Source organism: Poecilia formosa, unplaced genomic scaffold (genome assembly GCF_000485575.1).
Source record: "Poecilia formosa unplaced genomic scaffold, Poecilia_formosa-5.1.2 Scaffold136, whole genome shotgun sequence".
NCBI lineage: Eukaryota > Metazoa > Chordata > Actinopteri > Cyprinodontiformes > Poeciliidae > Poecilia > Poecilia formosa.
The window spans coordinates 1,701,597-1,727,247 of NW_006800075.1; the positions used below are offsets into that span (position 1 = coordinate 1,701,597).

Here is a 25,651-nt window from a genome sequence, read left to right on the forward strand (position 1 = left end):
AGCCTGAAGTGACCAAATTCAGATTTTTTTGACGTAATGCGACCTGTATCCGATCTTTTCATGACAGTCTGAACAACACTGATCAGATTTTTTTCAAATGCGACCGAGGTCACTTGGATTTGTGGTCCTAAATTTAAAACGAGTGGGATCTTTTCAAATGTGACTCGAGTCAGTAAGCCAAGTCACATTCATCCGCCTGGAACATCATTGATACTCGACATACGTCACTATTCTGCGCCCTGAAACACACAAGTGGGAAGAAAAACAACAATCATGGCGGACTGTAATAGGATTAAGTTGTTAATGTGCTGGCTTCAGTTGGAAAACAACCTCAACATCGTAAGAGACGCTCCGTCATTAGGATTCATGTTTACTTCCGCAAACACTGAAAACTACTTCTACGTTTTTCTGGCGGTTGACAAAACACTGAGAACGCTGTTACTGCGCCCTCTATTGCTCATGTGGGATCATTTCAGGTTGTTTGCAGTTCACACTGGAGATTACAAGTCGCAAATATATTAGGAAATGTGAATGACCACGCAAAAAGGAAAAATAAAAACAGATAAAAACCCACAATAAACAAACAACAAAATCGAATTTGGGTCACTTCAGGTGACAGTGTGAACGTAGTCTAAGACTCTCCTCATGGTTGTTTCTGACGAAGAGCAGTTTATTTCTGCAAGTGGCAGCAGTAGTAGCCAGAAGACCTTGATTTTTTTCCACAGATTTGCACATTTGTTTTAACGTTGCTTGTTTTTACGTCACTAATTGTAATTGTTGAGTTTCAATTACTTTGTTAGTCAAAGTGAACCTGCAGCTACATGAAGAGATGTTGTTTTCTCAGATCTCAGTAAGATTAATATCAGGATCATTTCGGTAAGCCTGATTTTGAAACCCACACTGAGAAGACGACAGATAAAAACAAAATGGCAGCCAAGACATACAGAATGGAAAAAATCTTGTCTATTTTCTTGGCGACTCTGGTCCAGTAACCATCCTTCTTCTCTTCAGACTCTTTGTCAAGGACACTTCTTTTAATCTCTCTGAGCTCATCTGAGACTTTCTCCATGGCCAGGAATAACTCAGTCAGTTGGCTGCTGCTGCCCTGCAAGAATCAGAGTCAGAAGCTATAAACCAGGTAATGGGTCATCACATTGCTTATCACAAGAGAGTATCAAATTATCTGTTTTTTTCTTTCTTCAACTACGCGCTTTGTAACTTTTGTTATGAGAACTTGAATACTGTATTTAATTGTCAACCCCTGAACAGATTGCACCAACCCCTTTGCACATAGATGCTGTTTGATCGGTCAACTCATCACAGGTGGAGGCAGTGGGGGAAGCTTTTATCATTTCTGGAAGAAAGTGGAAGACAGTTGAGGGTGAACACAACAGCTTCATGGATCTGTGTATCTCAATTAACAAATGTTAAAAAATTATGAGAAACTACAATCAGATTGAGATTAGATTGAATTTAATCTAATCTCTTAGATAGCAGTGAAAATTGTTTGTATCTTTATAAACATCTTGGTTCTTACGAAGCTTGTCACTCTCTTTCTTGCTTTCCAGGGATGAAGAGTCTTTTGTCATCAGATAATTCAAGAAAATGGTCTCCAAGAGGCCGAGCAGCATCAGAGCAAAAATCCCAATGCAGTAAATCACTTGGAGGAACAGAGAACAAATTATGGTGAGAATATTGGTTCATATGGTTCATTATGGAACAAATACAGGTTGAATTTAAATCCATCATTTTTAAGTGCATCTTTTCAGCCTAGCTTGTAGTTGCATCGGTTAATGGTTAAGTGTTCAATTTAATATGGAACAATAGCTTAGGAAGTCAAACAGCTAAATTGATAGATTAACGTTTTGTCTTCCATAAATGTATTCGTATTTAATTGCGTCACTAGCTAGATCATGCAAAGAGGCACCTAACTGAAAAAGGTAATAAATTGAGTTTTCTTAAATTAAAACATTTTATGGGCAGTAATGCTAGTGACTCCACAAAGTAAAACTCAGTTATTAATCATGCAGAAAGAAACCCTCTGGCAAAAAAGTCATGAGAAGTTTTATTTACAGTTTGCTATAAGCCACTGTTGGCAGGGGACACAGACAAGAAGTGGAAGAAGGTGCTGTGTTCAGAGGAGGCCAAAATGAAACTCTTTAGCCTGCAGGATGCTGTTCGTACTGGGAAGCCAACATTAAACATTGTGTGACATGCTGTGCGATGCTATCTTTATGAGGGGATTGATTACATATGCATTTAAAATTGTGCATGTTTGAAAGTTTAAAAACCCTTTCACATTTATGCATTAACGATTAAACATTCAAATATGAGGTTGTGACATAAAGCGAGGAAAGGTTTGATGGGTAGGAAAACTCTGCAGGTCACCGCATGCTACCTGGAGACTCCTGAAATTTTTACCTATAAGTGGAATCTTGCTTGAGGTACAAGGTAGAATTTCAATGAGAATCAGCTGCATCACTGTAACAGCAAGTAGCACCGTGATCTTGAAACTAATCTTATCTGCACTGCCAGCTGACATCAGGAGGGAGGCAAAGTCCAGACACAAGAAGAAGAGGACAGGCAGCAGGAAGTTGACGACATAAAGTGCTGATTTCCTCTGCATGGTTATCTGTAAAAAGGTACAACATAGTTAAAATCACTTCTGTATGATTATTTTCAATTAGCTACAAAGTAGGCAAAATAAGAATAGCAAAAATTCTTCATAAAAATTATTATTCAATTTGTCTCTTAAATCATCCAAAATCAGGCAGAAAACAGTGTGACTTTGCCCAGCACAGAGTACCGTATTTTCCGCACTATAAGGCACACCTTGAATGAATGGCCTATTTTAAAACTTTTTTTATATTAAGAAAACAAATTTAAAATAAGCTAGTTTTAAAACTTAACATGTCTTGATTCAAATGGCCTAATTGTGGTTTTAAAATCAGTAACATATTCTGGCCTATTGACCTTTATGTTACCTGTAGTTACAGCAGATGGTTTGCTAGGATCGTTTGAACTGCCTTTTGTCTGTGTGGGAAACAATACAGTAGAAGTTCTAGCTTTTCACACTCATCTGTGAAAAGCCGAAAACATGGCAGGGGTTCCTGGCTTCAGATAAAAGGTCAGAGATAGCTCCTGGTTGGAGGAGCAAAGATACGCCTTATTTGAATAAATTAACGATAAGAATACGCCTTCACTATAAAACTTTCCACATGGAGTAACAAATCAGATTTTGCTCTTGCAACTTCTCCAAAGACGCCTTTGCTTTTTGTTGTTGTTTCCATCTTTTGTCTTTTTCTCTCTCAGGTAAATTCATGTGTTGTTTGTGCTCTGAGGTTTCTGATGTTTTGTGATGTGCTTTTCTGGTGATAGTATGCATCTGTCTTGAATAAATGCTGATTATTGTGACGCTGTTATCTCTGTGTGATCTCAGTCTTTGCGCACAGCATTTTTCTGAACCCGGGCATAAGAGAGGATTTAACGAGTCAAAAGGTTTTTAAAGTTCAAGAATTTCTCCTCTCTTAATATATAAGACGCACAATATTATAAGGCGCATAGAATAGAGCAGTGTTTTTCAACCACTGTGCCGCAGCACACTAGTGTACCGTGAGTGATCGTCAGGTGTGCCGTGGAAATGATCCAATTTCACCTCCCGTATTTTCTGGACTATAAGCTGCTACTTTTTTCCTACACTTTGGACATGCGGCGTTTCTGTGGATTTTTCTTCAACCACCAGGGGGCTCTTTAGCAAGAAGTTAATCATTGGAAGTCAAAATAGGAAATCAAAGAAGAACGCGCCTTTTAGCTAACATTAGCTAACATTACCTGCATCCAACAGCTTTACTCAACTCAGTCGGTTAGTTTGTCAGTGGACATCGATGTTCTTACATTATTGTGAAGTCAACTATTTAAGTTTTTTGTGTTACAGTAGTAATACTTATGTGTGTTCTGATATATTATCTTAAAGGCAAACCGACGTATGAAATGGATGAGCTCAATCCTGACTGGGTACCAGTGCTGAATATGAGTCACTGCGGGGTAAACGCCACAACATCAGACCGACATGGGCGTCAATTAAAGAGGCGATGCAGCAAGACCATCAACAAGTTACTGAAAGTGTTTTTATTATTTACCCCAGAAGAGGTAAATAATGAAAACAGAGTAGCGGAGGCAACAGAAGAGGAGCAAGTTGGAGAGGCTGAGGAGGAAACCCCAGGAGAGGAGCTCAGCAAGGCTGCAGACTCTGAAGAGGAACAGGAACCATTTGTGTTGAAATACAGTTGGAAGTGGCTGTTTTCTCTCATTTAATAATTTAATGCATTAAACATTCATGAATCGTTTGATTCAAGCACTTCAAGTTGCATATAAACAGGTGAAGTAATGAATCACATTTTAAGTAAAAATTTGATATTTAAATATTTCAGGTAATAAACATACATGTAATGAAAGATTTTTAAATAAATATTTTTATTTGATTAATTATATAATCAGACATCTGTCAGGACACTGGGTTTTTTGCTTTTCATTTTATTTAGCTTCATGTTTTAATTCACTTTAGTTTAGCCCTTCATGGTCCTTTTGACATTATTAGAGGTATTTAGTGTAGTTAGAATTATATTATTGCTTTTCCTTATTTGTCTGAGTCCATGTCAAGCCTTCTTTAATGACTATAGTTTAATTCTAGTATTTTATCCCTCTAGTTATTCATTTCAGCCTCCCTGCAGCGTTTCTAGTAATGTTTATTTCTTAATTTGATCACCATAGGTTCAGTTATTCTTCCATGTCCGAGTCTGTTTGTATCTTTCTTTAGTAATTCTAGTTGGGTTATTTTTTGTTTAGATCTTCTAGTTTCTCTTGCTGTGTGTTCCTTAGTTCTTATTGTTAGATCAGCCTTGTTTCTATTTAGGTTCGGTTATGGTTTCCCTCATATCTTTCTCTCCTAGTTCATCAGGTTTTCTTTACTCTTAGTGTCTTTTGTATTAGAGGTATTTTTCGGTTCCCTGTTTCCTCCTGTTTGTGTTCCCAGCAGATCTCCTTAGTTTCCCTGTGGCACCTTCTCCCCAGCCCTCAGCCAGCTCATGTGCCAAATTACTCACACTTGCTATCACTCTTCTCATTTAGGCCATTGTCCCACTACTTAAGCTCCCCTTTTTCAGTCACAACTCACCAGTCCAACCTGTTATCCTGCTCACCATGTTGTCAGTTGTTACCGTTGTTATCCCTTGTGTCTCCTGTTTCATTGTGTTTTGGATTTCCTTGTTTTCCCTGGATTTTGGATCGAGTTTGTTTATTTTGTTCATTAAAATAGCATCCACATAATGTGTACTGCTTGCTGCGTTTGTGTCCACCGCCACACCACATCATGACACAAACCAGATGAAAGAGCCCATCTTTAAACATTTAATGTGTAATTAAACAATAAAGGTGACAAATTTTATGAAACAGATAACACTTTAAGTAAATATTTGTTGTATTTAACATATTCCAGGTAAATGAACATGTAATAAGATAGATCCTCCCTGTCCTAGAATTTTATGCTATTGAACATTACGGGTAACAAGTGATGATCATCTGAGGTAATACATTTTACGAATATTTTTTTAAATATAATTTTGGTTAAAAAATAAAAAAAGGGGTCAAAATGGAATAAAAATCTGCCTAATCTATATAGTTTAGTAGAATAATTTCACACAGATTTTGAGTTATTGGTTCACATGACCTAGAAGCTATTTAAGAAAAATACAAAATTTTGACTGCAGAAACAGCTAAGAAATATATAAAAAGTGTTAAAATGTAATAAAGGTGAGTATGCCTCATCTATACAGTCTAATAGAACAATTTCACACAGACTGAGTTAATGGCACACGATTTGGAAGCTACTGAAGAAAACATTTAATCTTAAATTTATTTAAATTATTGAATATGACTTAAAATTTTAATACAGGATAGTGTGCCTCGTGTAATAGCATGAATTACCACTTTTTTTTTTATATCAGTTGGTCAGAAGTCAAGGCATTTATTTACAGGAGTGTTCGGAAATTGACGGTCCCTATGTGAACCTCCGAGCGCTGGAGGGACCAGAACAGCTGGCCGAAATTAGCGTTCATAAATCGGATCAACCTTGAGCTGAACGTCCCTTACTCCGCGGAGCGCGAATATCCAGTATCCAACTTGAAAACAACTTCACTGCGGTCGGTAACACAATGAAAACACCGGTGTTCTGACTAGTTTGTTTTGGTCTGTGGACACCAAAAATGGCGCTGAGCGACGTAAACATGATATGTTGTGACGCCAGCTCCTAAGCTCTATAGACACTACAGTTCGAGTTGCCAATTTGTTCCGTGCTCTATTATTACACATCCACATTTGTAAAGAAGTAGTCCCCGAGTACTTTATATAGTAGGCTGCCCCAGTCGTTGTTTAACTCACTGTGTTGGTGTTGCGATATTGTGCCCAACAGCTTTCTGGGTAACACAGACCAACCGACACGCTGCCGCCGCAGTCTCTGTCTCTCTTCCACCCGGCTTTAAATATATAAGGGCTGGTCCCCTGGTAACCCTAGTCGAAGCACCCCGGATGAATATCTAAAGCCACTTTGTGGACATACAGAATGTCAACAAAACAGTCTGACTCCGGTTGGCGAAGAAAGCTTTCCGCGACTGGGCCGGGGCATGGGCAGACGATGGTCACCCTTTTCCGTTCGCGCACAGCTTGTTCGTGGAAAACGTGGTGTTAAATGACCTGCAGACGATCTGATTCTATGGTCGGTAGGTAGATAGATCAGTCAAACTTTAACAAACCAGCGTTCTGACAACTATCCCAGCATGCACCACGCACTTCTTCTTCTACGGGCGAAAATGAAGTTGGCGGCTGCTTACCGTAGTTGCTAGACCTGTTGTGGCTCAATATTGGTCCATATATAAGGCGCACTATCGGCTTTTGAGGAAATTGAAGGTTTTTAGGTGCGCCTTATAGTGCATAAAATACGGTAAGTAAAATAGAAAATCGTACGTAACCTGTCTTTGAAATACTTACAGTGTAGACAATAATGGTTTGGTTGGTGTAAAAGTAATGGACAGTATTTTCAGTGACTGACATGTTGAGAAACCTCCATTCGTATTGCATCCGGATACTCTTTTGAGACTCCTTCGTGATTAATGTATCGTTATTTTTCATGTAAAAGACTAACTCTTCATCTGTGATGAAAAAACAAATATCAGATTGATTCAGTAATAAATATGAGATTCCATCATTCAAATTCATGTGTGAACAGCTTGTGATTTGCATTCTTGTTTTTATTTTGTTTTGTTCTTTTAGAGATTTTTTCAAAATACATTTATTTATATTCAAAATTCAATTTGCCATAGAAGCCATAGCAGATGCTACAATTGCAGGAAGCTGATACTAGTAAGGTGTGCAGCTTCAGGCAGCCATGGCAGCTGACACCAGAAGGGGAGCTTGTAGCTGCCACTGCCACAATTTGATGCTCTCATCCTGGAGATGACAGCATCTGCTAATCTTCAGCACAAGTCTTTCCCTCACATGCCACTACTACCATCTTTTTTGTCAACTGGCATTACACTGATAAATGTCAGCATTACAGTATAAATAATTAAAATACAAATAAAATATATATTTTTAAATTGTATAGGGTTGACTTTAAATGGCTCAATTATCGTATATGCCACATGTCTGATATGACACCTACAGTAATAAAACACTAATATTTTAAAGCACACATAAACAAGGCTTACCAGAGTATGAGATCGACCTAAAGGTGATGTTGCACCTCTGAATGTCAAAGGGGAAATTAAAAGTTTTCATCTTGCAGGTGCTGATCACAAACTTATCATCCCTGTACTCCACCCAGCCATTATAATTAACTGTGACAAAGGGGCTCGGCAGGTTTTTATCCTTTTCAGTCCTGTAAGTAAAGAAAAGGGTTAGGTCCAACATTAAATCAAGCCATTTGGTCAGTAGCCTCTTTCAGACCATGAGATAACTCGACTTTCTAAAATGTTTATGTAAATTATGTCTGTGCATCACTGGAGTTTAACAATTTACGGCTAAGTGGAAGTAAAATAAAAATAACTTTAAAAAGTTGCACGAATTCAAAACTGCACTTATATAAGATTTCCCCTAATCCTGTGCCACTGGACGGGTCTGATGATACACTATGTGGTTGGTGAAATGTATAATCCAAAAGAGAAATATTGTGTTTGTAATCTGTTTTAATTCCTTCAGGGCTGGGATTACATTTTTTTTGTTTATTTATGCATTTACTTATTTTGGTTCTATGGCAGATTAGAGTTTACTGCTTTGCCACAGTTTATGATGCTTCAGTGTCCCAAGCTTTAAATTTAACATGATCATGTTTATGTAGTAGTGATGATGGATCCAAATGCAAAAGAAGCAGAGGAGGAGAGTAGATAACATTTTTAGGAAAAATACAATAAAATAAGAACTTACAAACAACCCAGAGGACACAAAAAGCAGCAACAAAAAGAACCAGAACTCAAGCAAGGAGTGAGTTGAATACTGAATGATGAACCAATAGTCCAGGCTGATTGGCTAACAGATTATAGGTGTGAGGAGAGAGAGAGCAGGCACAGGGGTCGAGGGAGAGCACACAAACAGGGGAACAGATAAATTAAATTTAACTGCAACAAAGAAAACTAGACCCAAGGAATAAACATAATAAGAAAGACTGAACTAAACTAAAGCAAAAACAAGGATCATCTAAACAAAAATAAGAAACACAGAACGAACTACAAACCCAGAAAAAACTCAAATAACTTAAAACAAAACAAGCAGATTTACATTTCTTCAATTATGATATCAGGCATCCACAAAGATTCACGTGGAACCACTACTTTAGAAAGTCCACAAAAGTTCCCTTCATCCCACAAGAGATGGTCATTTTTCCACTCCTTGGGGGAGAAAAACAAAATGGAGTCAATAGTCTGATTCCTAATCAAACATCAGCTAATTTGTTATGTTTTCTGAGAAAAGTTTTACTTTTCTGAGAAAACTCACCATATAAATCCAAATATATGATATGAAGGACTGGTCGGCTTCTCGCTGGATAAAGAAAAAAGAGAAATATTACCAGTTGTTACACATTTAGAATAGATTGCAATTACAGTGATCCCTCGCTATAACACGGTTCACCTTTCGCGGTCTCGCTGCTTTGGAGATTTTTTTTTGTGCAGTCCCCCTCCCCCCCCCACAGTGTGTTCTGCGTCCTGATTGGCTAAACAGTCGCTGCGGTTCTTCTCTACCTGTGTGCCAATAATGTTACGATATTTAAATATAATACAGATTGGCCATTCAGGAGATGAAAGCTGAAAACTTTGAATGCCTGCTGGAAATAAAATGGCCAGAGGCAGCGTAAAACCCGACCGGAGGCTCGGTTGATGAGATCCATCGCTCTGCCGTAGATACAGCCGTGAATCTCGCGGGGCAGGTTGGAGGAGACCCTTTTGATGACACGACTCCGGATCATATTAAGGCCCGATTGATGCACATGAACATCCACTGACCTGAAAACAGGTTTTGTTCTTTGGTTTCAATGTAGAGCAGGGGTGCCCAAAGTCGGTCCTGGAGGGCCGGCATCCTGCATGTTTTAGTTCTCTCCCTGGTTTAACATACCTGGATCAAATGATGGCTCGTTAGAACGCCTAAGAGGAACATTGACAAGCTGAAAACTATCACTAGGGAGAGAATTAAAACGTGCAGGATGCCGGACCTCAAGGACTGACTTTGGGCACCCCTGATGTAGAGTATTTAATTATGCTGTGTAATAATTGTGAAAAATAAAGGTAACTCCGCGGATTTCGCTTATCGCAGGTTATTTTAAGAATGCAATCCCTGCAAAAAACGAGGGATCACTATAATACTTTTAGGCCAAAGGTTAGTTTAGATTTTCACACTAGATTTGATGTTGCATGTAGTTCATAATACATTCTTAAATGTGTATGCACCAAAGCAATAATTTGGCAAACAGATTTTATCATCAAACAACCACTTAAGATCTTGCAAACAGTTCTTAATATTCCACATTAAGCAACTGGCAATATGATAACATGGGAACCACAGTAAATATGACTTCAAACACTTATTATATGGAAATAAGAAAACTAAATCTAAACCACACATTCAAAGCTAAGCAAACTAAAATGAATTCAAACAAAAATAAAAATGACAACTTAAGACTAGAACAAGAACTTACCACATCTAGAATGGCATACATCCTCATTTCAATGAAAACTTCAGTTCTAACTCCATAGTGTTCAGTAGGTCTGCTCATGGTCAACACATCATTGTTCCTAGTCAGGTTCAGGTACTCTAGAATGTCCTGGTATCTACACTTATTTTCTGCAAAAACAGAAATCCCGTTGTTCTGCATCAAATTGACCAGAAAGGCAAGAGTTTTTGTAAAATTAAAAAATTGTACTATAGCATTCTTATGGTTGGTCATGACCAATAAACCGTTACATTAAATCAGTGCTTCTTAATTCCAGTCCTCAGGCCCTGAGGACTGAAATTGAGAAGCACTGCATTCAAGACTGATTCAGTTTTAGACTATATTAACAAAAGATTTCAGATTAAGCCAGTGTTTCTCAACCCTGGTCCTCACCGCCCCCCTGTCCTGCATGTTTTAGGTATTTCCTTTCTGCCACACACCTGAATTGTATCTCTGGGTGATTAACAGGCCTCTGCAGTACTTGATGGTCATGCAATCATTTGGATCAGCTGTTCTGGAATAGAGGCACATCTAAAACATGCAGAGCAGCGGAGCGGTGAGGACCAGGGTTGAGAAACATTGGATTAAGCCATAGCATTTTTAAACTTGTATTAGGTTGTTTTTCAGAGTAATAGTAAACAGATGCAAACAGCTGTGTGTTCATCATTTAGAATAATAAATGGGATGTTTATGTTAATTTAATGCTCCCCTGGCGACCTGTCCAGGGTGTATCCCGCCTCTCGCCCTGGACGTTAGCTGGAGATAGGCACCAGCACCCCTGCCAACCCCATTAAAGGACAAGGGTGTTAGAAAATGGATGGATGTTAATTTAATGCTGTTTCTAAAAATATGAGTCACCATCACAATATTCTTCTGCCATGAAGACTGTTGGCCAAACTGCTTTTAAAACAAAGTTATCCAGTAATATTTAAATTGTTTTTGCAGTTTTGTGGTCAGAAACATTTTGGTCTTACCAGTTTTATCAGATCTCTTGTCAGATGTCTGGTTATTATAATCCATCATATTATAACTTGTGGTATTCCCATCTGTCATGGAAAAAACACAAAATTATCTATTTGTAAATTATACATTTCATAATCACACTTTTCATGATTAAATGGTACAGAAATTGAATAATCTATGCTCAGATAGAAAAATGCCAAGCAGTAGCATCCACTTTTATGTTGACTAGATCATATGACAAATTTACCGAAACGTGACTTAAAAAAAAGAAACAAAATGGCTGCAATCAATCTGACAGTAGGAACATTAATTGATGACGATAATTACGATTCAGAGAGAAACCATTAGATTACATTTCCTACCTGTTAGTTCTGTGTAACTCTGATTAGATTTCGACTGCTTGTCAAGATCATCTTGTATTTCCAAACTGAATGTTAATCCACCTGAAAACAGAGATCATACAGTGTTACTTTATATTACTATCCATTAAAAAAAAAAAAAAGAAAAAGAATGTTGAGAATGGAGTACTGGGCCAGTGCTGAGGGGCTGTGCATATCAGCTGTCTGAGGTGTTGGCAGACATCACTGTCGTCTGTGCCCACCTGTTTAAAGACACCCGTATCGTCCCTGTCCCCAAGTGCTCCACAGTGACGAGCCTGAATGACTACCGGCCTATAGCCTTAACATCGGTAGTCATGAAGTGCTTGGAGAGGCTAGTCATGAATCACATCAAGGACTCCATCGATGTCACTGTGGGCTCCCATCAGTATGCCTACAGGAAGAACAGATCCACTGCTGACCCCATTTCATCGGTGATCCACATAACCCTCACCCATCTGGAGAGCAGGAACTCCTACATCAGTCTGCTCTTCCTGGATTTCTCCTCAGCCTTCAACACCATCATCCCAGAGACTCTGGTGCAGAAGCTCTCCACCTCCTTTTCACGCTACTGACATATGACTGCTCGACAAGACACCCCAGCTGTCATATAGTGAAGTTTGCCGACGACACAGCAGTACTGGGACGCATCACGAAGAGTGATGAGTCCATAAACACAGAGGAGGTGGAACACCTGGTGCAGAGAAAATAACCTCTGCATCAACGTGAAGAAGACCAAGGAGATGGCGGTGGATTTCAGAAGGGATAAGGATCCTCTTCAGCCCTTGTACATTGCAGAAGCAGCTGTGGAGGTGGTCTCCAGCTACAGGTACCTGGGTGTGCATATATCCAGTGACCTCACCTGGAGTACCAACTCCTCCTGTCTGGTCGGGAAGGCCCACCAGCATCTCTACTTCCTCAGGAAGCTGCAGAGAGCTGGACTTGGGAACTCAGTCCTGAGCAGGTTTTATCGCTGTGTGATGGAGAGCGTTCTCTGCGCCTGCATCACCGTATGGCACAGCAGCTGCACTGCTGCTGAGAGGACGGCTCTGCAGAGGGTAGTCAGGGCTGCACAGAGGACTGTGGGAAGCAGCTTTTCCTCCACTTCGGACCTCTACACAGCACGATACAGGAGGAGGGCGCTCCTCATCATGAAGGACTCCACCCATCCTGCACACAGGCTGTTCCAGCCACTCCCCTCAGGCTGGAGGCTCAGGAGCATCCAGAGGAAAAACCACCAGCCTGAGGAACAGTTTCTGCCCTTCAGCCTTCAGACTGCTGAACTCAAGCTGCACCAAATGGAACTTCTCCACATAGTTACACACAGACACATAACTATTTATATATAAAACTATAACTTAAATTACTTAATTATTCATGTATTTATTTTTATTTATATTTCTTTTTTTGTATGTTGGTAATTTCTAAATCTGGGACTTTAGTGCAAATTTCGTACCACAAACCCAAGCTGGTATGACAACAAAAAATCCTTGAATCCTTGTATGGTGGTTGAATGCAAATGTACGCCACATTTTTCAGATTTTTAGGTACAGAAGAATCTGAAAACCAAGGAACTGTTCATGTTACTTCACAATAATGCATCACTTTGTGTTGGTCTATCACTATATANAAAGATAAAGTTTAATCGTGTGTTTCTACATACAAATAAAAAAAAATCAGAGCACTAAATGTTGCAGATTCCATTTAGTGGTTTTAAAAACCTGTCCAGATAAGATCAGTGCCACTCAGATGTTGAGAGAAAATCTAAAATGTGTTTTCATTAAGCAGGAATCAGTGTGACAGTGTGCACCCCTCCCTCCGCAGCAGGCAGGGCAGCGACATAAAAACATGAGAGCACAGAAAGAGTCGACACTAATCTCACAGCGAAGATGCTTTTACGTTTCTTTCCTCTTCTTCTCCTTACAGGTAAGATAACAAAAATGCATGGAGCTGTAACTGGACGTTTAAGCTAAATTTAGCGTTTTATGAAAAGAAAAAATATTTATAATTAAGTTAGCAGCAGATCTGTTGTTAAAAAAGAAATGTAAAATATAGCTCAGCAATGAAAAGTAAAATATTCTTTCCATGTAACTCCTTTGTTTTCCCAGAGATTTAATTTTTCTGTTTCTCTTTTGTGAGCTTTTATTTGACCTCACAATCTTTAGCAATAGGAGTCAAAGACTTAGATGCATTTACAGTAAGTTAAGAGATAAGTTTGATTTAGAATGAAAAATATCCTTATGATTTAGATGGATCTAGAAATTTGACAAAGTGATGGGAGTTTCTACGGTTAGAGTCCATTACATCAGCGGTATCTTATTACAGCTCAGACCACAAACCTTCTTACTCAGGCAGGAAATCCTTGGCTGTTGAGAGCAAAATGTCTGACAGACTAATGAAAATAAATTTCCAGTGGAATTATTAGTGATAATTCCCAAGATACATTTGTGTTTTCTACTGATGTTTAGAATGTTTCTTTTATTTTACTTGGTAAATGTGGGAAATGGGAAAATGTTATCTTACCTAAATAGTATATGCTGTGTATTTGCACCCCAACATGAGAAACAGGTTGGGGAAGAAAATGCTAATGCACCAAATGGGATTATGCAGGAAATTACCAAGAATTGTCACAGCAATGAAACGGTGTTTTTCATAAGATACATGAAAGCAAAAAATCATGATACTTTAGTAGATGTATAGTTTGCTGTGTTTGGTTTAATTATTTACTGTGAATTTTAATTGATTCCTTCTCTTTCTTTCTGCTTCCCAGATGCATTTGCTGAGAGTTTCCAGCAGAACCTACAGCACAAAATCTTTGAGCAAATTCGAGGTGGAAAACTTTTTCTGTCATATCCTTGATTAAGATTTGTGTTGAAATATGATTCCAGCACATACTTTCTAGTTCTGGATATTAAGAGTAGAATAAATGCACATTAAGCACATTTATGAGCCAGAATCCCTCAGTAAACATTGTAAATGTTCATCTATACCCTGATTATCACATACATCTGGTTTCCCAAATCAAGATTGCTAAGGTTCTTCATTTAACGGGTGTCATTTGTTCCAATTGATTTTCACACACTGTGTGTTGATCTATTTTCAGAAAGTGAAGTGCCAGCTCAGGAGGAATGCAGTTTTCAAGCCGTCTTAAACTACCTGAACATGACCAAAAACAATGACAAGTACACTTTGACCCGACCCGTGAAACACCACAGGCACTCAACGTGGATCTTCCTGGAGATGAAGGTTCATGCAATTCTTGATGTGGTGAGTTGTCTGCAATTTTTCCACATATTGCTGCTTCAGTTTTCTCTGTCAAAGATCAGAAACATTTTATTGATTAAAACAAACACAATATATTTGACTCAGGTGATGAACTTTATCGCTTCTTTGTGGACAGCACAGTTTTGTATAGTTTGTTTTGTTATTTAATAGTTTGTCTTTGCCCACAGAGAGAGACTGAGCAGTCTTTCTTTTCATATATTTGGATTTATTTGGTAAGTGTTTTGTTTGTGCCTAGAAATACATCATTTAACATAAACCCTACCTGGAGTAAAAAAATCTGTTTACAGTGCATGGGACAAAGTTTTGCTAATTTCTTTGCCACCCATTGGTTACGCATCCAAGAAATCTTGAAGAAACCTGTCACAGAACATCTAAAATAAAGCATGATTGTTTGGTTGCACTGCAAAAACACAAATCTTACCAAGTAATTTTGGTCTAATTTCTAGTTAAAATACCTTAGCACACTTTGAATAAGACAAAACTACCTCTTAGGTAACTTTTTTAGCAAGATATAATAAGTTATNATCAACACTTGAAAATTAAAAATGGTTCAAAAATAATATCAACACTTGAAAATTAAAAATGGTTCAAAAATAATATCAACACATAAAAATACAAAATCTCTGGAAAATAAAATATTATGTATGTTGTTTTGAAAAACATTAGAATTTAAGCACTTTTATCAAATCTTCATTGTGGTAGGATCATGTAAGTTCTTCTTAAATCCATGGAAACTCAACAGTTTGTAAGGTAGGTGAGTTAGCTCAGCATGTTAGAGCACGGTGCTGGAAATGCTGAGGTCATTGGTTCAAACCCCATATGGGGCAATTCATGTGTAAGGTCTTTCAGTCAATCAACACTTCAAAATAAATAAGGGTTCAAAAATAAAATCAACACTTTACAATAAATAAGTGTTCAAAAATAAAATCAACACTTCACAATTAAAAATGGTTCAAAACTAAAATCAACACTTCAAAAATAAATAAGGGTTCAAAAATAAAATCAACACTTTATAATAAATAAGGGTTCAAATATAAAATCAACACTTCACAATTAAAAATGGTTCAAAATAAAATCAACAGTTCAAAATGTATAATGGTGTCTGTTCAGTCCATAAAATCAATACTTACAAATAAAAAGTAGGAAGCGCATTACAAACCTTTTGTTGAAATGGCGCGTTAAATTCAAGTCTCCATTACAGACCAGAGAAAACTAAAGAGAATGCAACGTTGTGTTAATCCATTTGAGGAGCCGGTAGTTTATCTTGAGGAAATAAATGACGATGCAAAAGTTAATTAGACTGTAACATGCGCAGTCGCTGCTCAACCACTGCGGAATTAGAAAGAAACCGCTGGGAGTAAAAAATCGGTCATGTACCATTTTTATCCGTGAAATTACAATCATATTAACATCGGCTACTTAGTCACATTTTATGCGGTTTAGTTAATATTCACCGTGAATCCAGATCCCATCACAGATTAAGCATAAATGTATCTACATTTTTCTTGTAGTGACAAAAACCACTGACTGAGGCCCCAATAACTTTTAATAAATTAAATTAAGCGACTTCACTTACATTAGCATCACTTCACCCGCTGGGGTCTGAACGCACTTCCTCCTGGTTCCCATCTGCAGAAAAATCTGCGCTAATTCATCAGTCAGTTGGATCTGNGAAAACTAAAACTGAGAGTAAATGTATCGCATCCAAATCTTAAAGTGAGTATTTGCTGTGATTCGCCATCCAGGACAGAGCAGGACAAACCCTCTCCAAGCCCTTATCTCAACATAAAAAGTCACGGCTGGGTTGAATTTAGAAACGACCAGGTGGTGATCAGCTTCTGCAAGATGCAAGTTTACAGATTCCCTTTTGACATTCAGAGCTGCAACATCTCCTTCAAGTCTATCATGCATCCCAGTGAGCCTCCAGTCTGTTCTCTTACCTACAACTGATTAAAGATTATTAAATACTATCAGGTATGTACTGTAGGATGAAATAAGCCAACTGTTTCTCTTTAACATTTCACAGGTGAAGAAATAGCATTATTCTACAACAGCAATGACACAGAGATCACAGAGGAGTCTCGTGAAGCCATGCAAACGCAGTTTGAGTGGCTGTTTCTCAGCATGACGGTCACAAACGAAACGGTCAACCACTTTGGCTTCAACCAAACAATGATCATCTACACTGTAAGTATTTATCCGCATGTGTGGAGCATAAACGTCTTCATATTTATCTGTGACAAATCATTGATCACCAGTTTTTACGGCAATGTCAGTCGTACTTCACTGCCAACACTAAAAAAAAATAAAAAATCTTACCAAGTACTTTTCGTCTAGACTCTACTGCAAACATCCTACTTGAAATAAGACAAAACTAACTTTAAAGTAACTTTCCAGCAAGATATAGAGGCTTGTTTTAAGTAAATAATTTCTTAATACTGATAAAAAAAAGTACTTTTTCTATTAGTGAATAAATTAACTTATGAGAAAAAAGGCCTTGTTACAAGTTACATAATTTGTTAATAATAATTATTCATCAATATTGAGGAATTATTTAATTAAAACCAGCATCTATATCTTACTAAAAGGTTACTTAGAAGATAGTTTTGTCTTTTTATTTGAGAAGATATTTGCACTAGAAACTAGACCAAAAGTAGTTCTTAAGATTTTGTTTTTGCAGTGAAGATGTAAAGGACTTGAAAAACCGTTACAAATCGGGCTCTTAACTGAGATGTTAATTGGCAAACAATTTGATACAAATTGCCTGTGATTTGTTCTCTTTTATTGGGATTTTCTTGCATTTTATGGGGAATCTGGCATGTTTTTAACCTATAACATAAGTTCCAGTCAGAAGAAAAATGTTATTAAATCTAAAAGATTACATTAAACAGAAATCTGCCACGGTATTAATAATTTTAGGATTATAGAAATCTGCGGTTTCATTATCTGTCAGCCGAGTGTCACTTTCTGAAATTAAAAATAAATCTTAAACTTTCTTATGAAATGTTAAATTTCTTTGACAGATAAACATGAAGCGGAGGTCTGTCCTCTACATTGCAAACTTCTTGCTGCCCGTTTTCTTTTTGTTGTGCCTGGACTTTGGCTCCTTCCTGATGTCAGACACCGGTGGAGAAAAGGTTGGCTTTAAGATCACGTTGCTGCTTTCAGTCACAGTCATGCAGCTCATCCTCAAAGACATTCTGCCCTGCTCATCAGACCGGATTCCCCTCACAGGTAAAGACAATTTGAGTTTTATAAGCAGCTCCATCACATGCTGCATCACCATCACGCTGATGAAGATGCTTTTCTTTCACCAGTGGCGTACTGCATTGGGATTTTCACGCTTATGTTGGTAAGTCTCTTAGAGACAATTTTGGCGATTCATCTGATTGGTAAAGATGAGCAAGAGGAGGAGAAGCAAAGAGGCGATGATAGTCAGGCGGAGAAAGGCTGTTTCACAGGTGAGACTAAACTCTCTACAAAAATAGGGATTTAAAATCAATCTGTCATATGAAGCAGAATTAAATTCACTGTTTCAGTGGTAAAGAAAAGGAGCCGCTTACCATCGGTTGAAAACATGTCAGCGCCGAACAAAGAGGTAACTACTCGTTTTCCAGTTCAGCACTTTTACAATCTCTACTTTCCAGTTTGGCTGTAATCTGTGTTTTGAACCACATCTGCAGGGCAACACAAGCAGGAATACAGACGTGTCCCAGGCAATAGAGAAGATTTCAGACGAGCTTGGAGAAAGCAGGAAAACGATAACTCTCCTCTGCAGCAGAAGTTATGATAAGAAACCAGGCTACTGGACGGGAGTGGCTCAAAAAATCAACAAGGTGTTTGCTTTCATTTACATCATATCAGCCATCTTGTTTTTGTTAACTCTTGCTATAATGTGGTGTCCTCCTCGTGAGCAGAAATAAAACCTGTTCAGATAAGTTCACTTTTTGACTTGATATTTAATGTATGCTTAGTGTCCTTCAGAACATAATCTCTGATTAATACTGCATGTGTTTTTGACACCAGTCAAAACTCTTTGGCATTCTCTCTGCAGAGATAGAATGCAGGTCTAGCATTGAAAGACAGAAAAAAGGATTTTGTTTTTCAACATTAAAGTGAGTCCAAGCATACATCCAACTCAACACAAATTTGGTCTCATTAAATGAAATTTATAGTTTGATAGTGAAAGTACAGAGCTAAATCTGACAGAAACTCTGTGGGATCACCTGATTAGAGCCGTGAACAAGAAATGTCTTCACTTTATAAGTTAAGCAAATATTGACGAATCTAAATATGGATGAAAACAAAGAGAAGGTTGAATGCTGAAACTGAAGTCTGAACAACAGTACTATTTTAAAGTTGTGAGTACATTAACAGCGCAGACAGATGTTTCATTTTCAGTGTAATTGTACATGTTACAGCTATATCACAGTTATATCTGAACTCATCAGCATTTTCTCACTTTTGCTCTTAATAAAAACCTGGTATATTGTGTGAAATTGATTCCTGTATGCATTTAAGATGCAAGTATTTGACTGTTTTTACATTGTGCCCACACACTCTTTCATGTTGCAAGGACCATAAGGCTGGTGATTTACGGCCGACATATTCTTTGCCCCCCAGAAAGACATTTGGTCTTATCTGTAATTATAAATAAACTTTTTCCTTTGAAAACACATAAATATCACATTGTATCATCTGCTTACATATGAAGTGGTAAAATACTTACTGAAATGTACTTTCAGATCAACATTTTTTTTTCTTTGGTTTCTTACTTTGTATTTCCTTTTAATTCATGTAAAGCATTTTGAATTGTCATGTTGCTGAAAATGTGCTATGTAAATAAAATTACCTTACCTTAAATTATTTTTTAAAATCATATAACAAAAACACCACACAAGTCATGAATTGCATTAGTTTTATGCAGTGAACAGTTTCACATAAGTTACACCTTGAAAGCACAACATCTTTACTCCTGTAAAATTCAAGTGATCCTTATTTTGTTATCTAATAAACATGCTTATGCTGAGTGTTATAATTCATGCAGGTGTCTGTCGATGTATATTATCTGTATGACCTTAACAACATGCAACAAGAACAATAGTAATTTGACTTTAACCTTTAAACACTTAGCCATGAATTACAATCACTAATTTTTAAGGTATATCTTCTGGATTATATGGAAAGCATAAGAAACGTTGATGCTTAAGTCTTAACCAAAATTCTTAAACAGATTTTTGGTCTTGACTGTTAATCTGAACATGCTTTTTATTTATATACTATTCCACAGTAACACCAACTGTACATTTTCAGCAGTTGTCCTGCAAGAAGGAAAACCTCCGTCCAAAGTCAGTCTTTTAAGAACCTGCTCCATATTTCCATATCACTATCTCTGCTGAATAAAAAGCATCCCAATCCAACTGCATAATTCTGCCACCACCTATCTTTAGAGTGTGGATGGAGCATTCAGGACTTCTGCATCCAAGACATTAAAGTCTTGGATGCTTATTTATGCTGAGGCTACATTAAACACAGGTTGACCATTTACAGATTAGGCGACCTACAAAGGCAACAGCTTGCAGAGGGGTATCAGATTAAAAGGAACTAAATACTATTGCATGCCACACTTTACAGATTTTTGTCTCCACATTTTGAAACTTTTTTTGCGGTTGTAATGTGGAAAAAAATAAAAGCATTTAAGAAGCATGAATGTTTTTGTATGGCACTGCATTTTATAAGGAAGTGAATGAAGTTCTGAGGCATTTTAAGATTCTGTATAGACGAGAGGTTTTTGCCAAAAGTTACCATATAATTAATAAAGCATCAGCAAAGAGTTCTGAGAAAACTCTGAACTTGGATTAAACATTTTGAAGCAGCACACCTTACAAGTCCCTTCCCTTAGCTCTGTGCTACACTACAGCCTTCCTCCCACAGCGGACTCTGTCGTGAACGTGACAATTTGGCAGTTTTCCTGTAACATAAGGTTGAACGTCGATGAGTGTTATTGATACTACTAACGCTACGTTTACACTGCAACCCTAAGGGTGCGTTCACACTGCAGCCTGAAGTGACCAAATTCAGATTTTTTTGACGTAATGCGACCTGTATCCGATCTTTTCATGACAGTCTGAACAACACTGATCAGATTTTTTTCAAATGCGACCGAGGTCACTTGGATTTGTGGTCCTAAATTTAAAACGAGTGGGATCTTTTCAAATGTGACTCGAGTCAGTAAGCCAAGTCACATTCATCCGCCTGGAACATCATTGATACTCGACATACGTCACTATTCTGCGCCCTGAAACACACAAGTGGGAAGAAAAACAACAATCATGGCGGACTGTAATAGGATTAAGTTGTTAATGTGCTGGCTTCAGTTGGAAAACAACCTCAACATCGTAAGAGACGCTCCGTCATTAGGATTCATGTTTACTTCCGCAAACACTGAAAACTACTTCTACGTTTTTCTGGCGGTTGACAAAACACTGAGAACGCTGTTACTGCGCCCTCTATTGCTCATGTGGGATCATTTCAGGTTGTTTGCAGTTCACACTGGAGATTACAAGTCGCAAATATATTAGGAAATGTGAATGACCACGCAAAAAGGAAAAATAAAAACAGATAAAAACCCACAATAAACAAACAACAAAATCGAATTTGGGTCACTTCAGGTGACAGTGTGAACGTAGTCTAAGACTCTCCTCATGGTTGTTTCTGACGAAGAGCAGTTTATTTCTGCAAGTGGCAGCAGTAGTAGCCAGAAGACCTTGATTTTTTTCCACAGATTTGCACATTTGTTTTAACGTTGCTTGTTTTTACGTCACTAATTGTAATTGTTGAGTTTCAATTACTTTGTTAGTCAAAGTGAACCTGCAGCTACATGAAGAGATGTTGTTTTCTCAGATCTCAATAAGATTAATATCTGATTCATTTCGGTAAGCTTGGTTTTGAGAGCCACACTGAGAAGACGACAGATAAAAACAAAATGGCTGCCAAGACATAAATAATGGAAAAAATCTTGTCTATTTTCTTGGCGACTCTGGTCCAGTAACCATCCTTCTTCTCTTCAGACTCTTTGTCAAGGACAATTTTTTTAATCTCTCTGAGCTCATCTGAGACTTTCTCCATGGCCAGGAATAACTGGCTGCTGCTGCCCTGCAAGAATCAGAGTCAGAAGTTATAAACCAGGTAATGGGTCATCACATTGCTTATCACAAGAGAACATCTAATTATCCCCTCCACCCCCCCAACTAACTTTTGTAACTTTTGTTATGAGAACTTGAATACTGTATTTAATTGTCAACCCCAATTACACTAACCCCTTTGCACATAGATGCTGTTTGATCGGTCAACTCATCGCAGGTGGAGGCAGTGGAGGAAGCTTTTATTATTTCTGGAAGAGAAAGAAAGTGGAAGATAGTTGAGGGTGAACACAACAGCTTCATGGATCTGTGTATCTCAATTATGAAATGTTTAACAAAAATTATGAGAAAATACAATCAGATTGATATTATATTGAATTTAATTTAATCTCTTAGATAGCAGTGATAATTGTTTGCATCTTTATAAACATCTTGGTTCTTACGAAGCTTGTCACTCTCTCTCTTGCCTTCCAGGGATGAAGAGTCTTTTGTCATCAGATAATTCAAGAAAATGGTCTCCAAGAGGCTGAACAGCATCAGAGCAAAAATCCCAATGCAGTAAATCACTTGGAGGAACAGAGAACACATTATGGTGAGAATATTGGTTCATATGGTTCATTATGGAACAAATACAGGTTGAATTTAAATCCATCATTTTTAAGTGCAACTTTTGAACTTGGTTTGTAGCTGTTTGAGTTAATGGTTAAGTGTTCAATTTAACATGGAACAATAGCTTAGGAAGACAAACGGTTAAATTGATATCAATATTTATACATTTTATCATCCCTAAATGTATTTGTATTTAATTGTGTTATTATTAGCTAGATCATGAAAATAGGAACCTAACTGAGAAAGGAAAGAAAAAATGAGTTTTCTTAAGTTAAAATATTTAATGAGCAGTGGTGTTAGTGACTCTACAAAGGAAAACTCAGCTATTAATTATGCAGAAAGAAACCCTCTGGCAAAAAAGTCATGAGAAGTTTTATTTACAGTTTGCTATAAGCCACTGTTGGCAGGGGACATGACCAAGATGTGGAAGAAGGTGCTGTGTTCAGATGTGACCAAAATGCAACTCTTTAGCTTGCAGGATGCTGTTTGTACTGGGAAGCCAGCACTGCACATTGTGTGACATGCTTTCTTTATCAGGGGATTGATTACATATGGATTTATAATTGTGCATGTTTGAAATTTTTAAAACTGTCACCTTTGTTTATCACATTAAACATTAAAGTCTGTAACATTAACAAAATGAGGAAAGATTTGAGGGGCAGGAAAACTTCTGCAGGTCACTGCATGTTACATGGACACTTTTGAGATTTTTACCTATAAGTGGAATCTTGCTTGAGGTAAAAGGTAGAATTTCAATGAGAATCAGCTGCATCACTGTAACAGCAAGTAGCACCGTGATCTTGAAACTAATCTTATCTCCACCACCGGTCGGCATCAGGAGGGAGGCAAAGTCCAGACACAAGAAGAAGAGGACAGGCAGCAGGAAGTTGACGACATAAAGTGCTGACTTCCTCTTCATGGTTATCTGTAATAAGGTACACTATGGTTAAAATCACTTCTGTATGATTATTGTCAATTAGCTACAAAACAGGTAAGATAAAAATAGCAAAAATTCTTAACAAAAATTATTATTCATTTATTATTATTTTTGAAGGTTTTGTCAGCACCAGAAGCCTTTATTTGACTATTGTCAGACAGGAAAGCGAGCTATGAGAGAAGAGGAAGACAAGTGGCAAAGGGTCAATGATCCAGAACTCGAACTGGGTTACACGCTCTACCACTGTGCCACCCCCACACCCAATCAAAATTTATTTGAAACAGTAAAAGTGAATATAAAATACTAAAAGTAAACATTTTTACATTGATAATCTGATGCCAATGTAGACTGTAGCTTTAAGTAGGGAAAGCCTTACTGTTTCACGTCTGTCAAAAGGCAGTATCTCTATAATATCTAACATAATATGTCTATAGTATCCACTGAGGATTTTTTGTGAGCCCAGAAACAGAAGGAATGAAAAAAATTGTATTATGAACTAAAAATAAAATTTCAGAAAGATTGGCTCACTTTTATTGCAGGAAGACACAAATTGAATTTGTCTCTTAAATCATCCTAAATCAGGTAGAAAACAGCGTGACTTGGCTCAGCACAGGGAAAGTAAAATAGAAAACCTTACGTGACCTTCAAAATACTTACAGTGTAGACAACAACAGTTTGGTTGGTGTAAAAGTACTGGACCTTTTTTCTAGTAACTGACATATTGAGAAACTTCCATTCGTACTGCATCCGGATATTCTTATTAGACTCCTCTGTGATTAATTCATCGTTATTTTTCATGTAAAAGATTAATTCTTCATCTGTGATGAAAAAACAAACATCAGATTGATTCAATAATAAATATGAGAAAACATAAGTCAAATTAATATAAAACAGCTTCTGTGACAGCTATCACTGCTTTGTGGAAGATCCCACTACTTTAGTGACACCTGCCACTAAGTGCAATGGCTTCGATGGCAGCTGCCACAAAATCAGTGGTGGCTGCATGTACATTTGTGTGTGTGTAGTGATTCTTGAGAATAGAGACAAAACAGGTCCTATGGATAAAGCACAAAATTTGAATAAAATATACGCAAAATATAATTTTTTCAAATATCTGACTCAACTAACCTGGGTCATGTGAGCACAACAATGTATATTTTCCAGCTATTTGCTGAATATTTTTTTATTTTAAACATTGTAGTTGGTGGCTGATGCCCGTAAAAGCCCTTGTCCAGGAGCAGAACTCAAGACATTATAATAGTTTAAAATAATTAAAGAAATACTAAAATTATATATTGTGACAATTAAGTATAAGTAGTCATATAAATAATTATAAAAGTATCAATAAATTGAATTAAAAATCATTTTTATATATTTTCCAACTCCAGTGAAATTTGTCCCTAGTTTTTGTCAACACCGTCAGAAATGAAAAGAATGTAAAAAATATCAGGCATTATTGGGGGGCACCAGAACTTCTGAGGACCCCATGACGTTGTCTTTTCTCTTCCTTTGCTAGGAGGGCTAGTTAGCTCTGGTTAGCTTATATTATTCTTTAGTTTTTTCTTGTTTTTATTCCTAAGTTGTTTATCATAACCATGATGTGTCAACTCCATAACTGACAATTTACAAAACTTTGATGAAATTTTGTGAAATAAAAGTTTAATTTTAGTAAACTGTAAAGATTTCATGGACCTGATGACTACAATATGGCCTCCTTCAGAATAACATCATATAAATTGAAGTAGTTTGGCTTTTTTTCAACTCCGTCAGATGTCAACTCCATCAGAGTTTTTCTGACTCTTTCAGTGAAATTGTTGTCAAATCTCACTTAAATGTGCAATTAATTCATTTTAATGTATTTTACATGAATTGCATTACTTCACATGTACCAAGTTTTTCAATTTCTTTACTAGTTTGTCAACACCGTCAGACATGAAAAGAATGTAAAAAATATCAGGCATTATTGGGGGGCACCAGAACTTCTGAGGCCCCCAAGACGTCGTCTTTTCTCTTCCTTTGCTCAGAGGGCTAGTTAGCTCTGGTTAGCCCATGTTATTCTTTAGTTTTTTCTTCTGTTTTATTCCTA

At 37.3% G+C, this 25,651-nt stretch overlaps 3 protein-coding genes and 1 long non-coding RNA gene across 5 annotated transcripts in view; 2 read left to right on the plus strand and 2 right to left on the minus strand.

The window, feature by feature from the left end:
• Nucleotides 1–648: 648 nt before the first annotated feature.
• Nucleotides 649–11,662, minus strand: LOC103145169 (5-hydroxytryptamine receptor 3A-like). Its single transcript, XM_016676570.1, has 11 exons — nt 11,578–11,662; nt 11,227–11,298; nt 10,238–10,383; nt 9,043–9,087; nt 8,827–8,936; nt 7,761–7,930; nt 7,042–7,202; nt 2,422–2,632; nt 1,538–1,660; nt 1,281–1,354; nt 649–1,105 (listed from the first exon to the last, which is right to left on the minus strand). The coding sequence occupies exons 2-11, from the start codon at nt 11,273–11,275 to the stop codon at nt 869–871; spliced, it is 1,326 nt and encodes a 441-aa protein (XP_016532056.1). The 5' UTR covers nt 11,276–11,298; nt 11,578–11,662; the 3' UTR covers nt 649–868.
• A 3,192-nt stretch (nt 11,663–14,854) lies between these two features.
• On the plus strand, nt 14,855–19,498 carry LOC103145168 (5-hydroxytryptamine receptor 3E-like). Its single transcript, XM_016676584.1, has 7 exons — nt 14,855–14,859; nt 16,536–16,792; nt 16,904–17,064; nt 17,901–18,111; nt 18,195–18,338; nt 18,417–18,475; nt 18,561–19,498. The coding sequence occupies exons 1-7, from the start codon at nt 14,855–14,857 to the stop codon at nt 18,798–18,800; spliced, it is 1,077 nt and encodes a 358-aa protein (XP_016532070.1). The 3' UTR covers nt 18,801–19,498.
• Nucleotides 19,499–19,781: 283 nt separating this feature from the next.
• The window catches only part of LOC107832907 (5-hydroxytryptamine receptor 3A-like), a 10,293-nt gene continuing 4,423 nt past the window's right edge, over nt 19,782–25,651 (minus strand). The window contains exons 8-12 of the mRNA XM_016676569.1: nt 24,223–24,383; nt 23,343–23,553; nt 22,463–22,585; nt 22,197–22,270; nt 19,782–22,032 (exon numbers count right to left, since the gene is read on the minus strand). Of these exons, the coding sequence (XP_016532055.1) occupies nt 21,805–22,032; nt 22,197–22,270; nt 22,463–22,585; nt 23,343–23,553; nt 24,223–24,383 (797 nt within the window). The 3' untranslated portion in view covers nt 19,782–21,804. The remainder of the gene's footprint in view (nt 22,033–22,196; nt 22,271–22,462; nt 22,586–23,342; nt 23,554–24,222; nt 24,384–25,651) is intronic.
• On the plus strand, nt 22,494–23,972 carry LOC107837348 (uncharacterized). 2 transcript variants are annotated; one of them, XR_001663368.1, is made up of 3 exons: nt 22,494–22,611; nt 23,467–23,563; nt 23,683–23,972. It is a non-coding gene; the product is annotated as an uncharacterized LOC107837348 (long non-coding RNA). The 2 variants fall into 2 exon arrangements; XR_001663369.1 differs by lacking the exon at nt 22,494–22,611 and adding an exon at nt 23,292–23,372.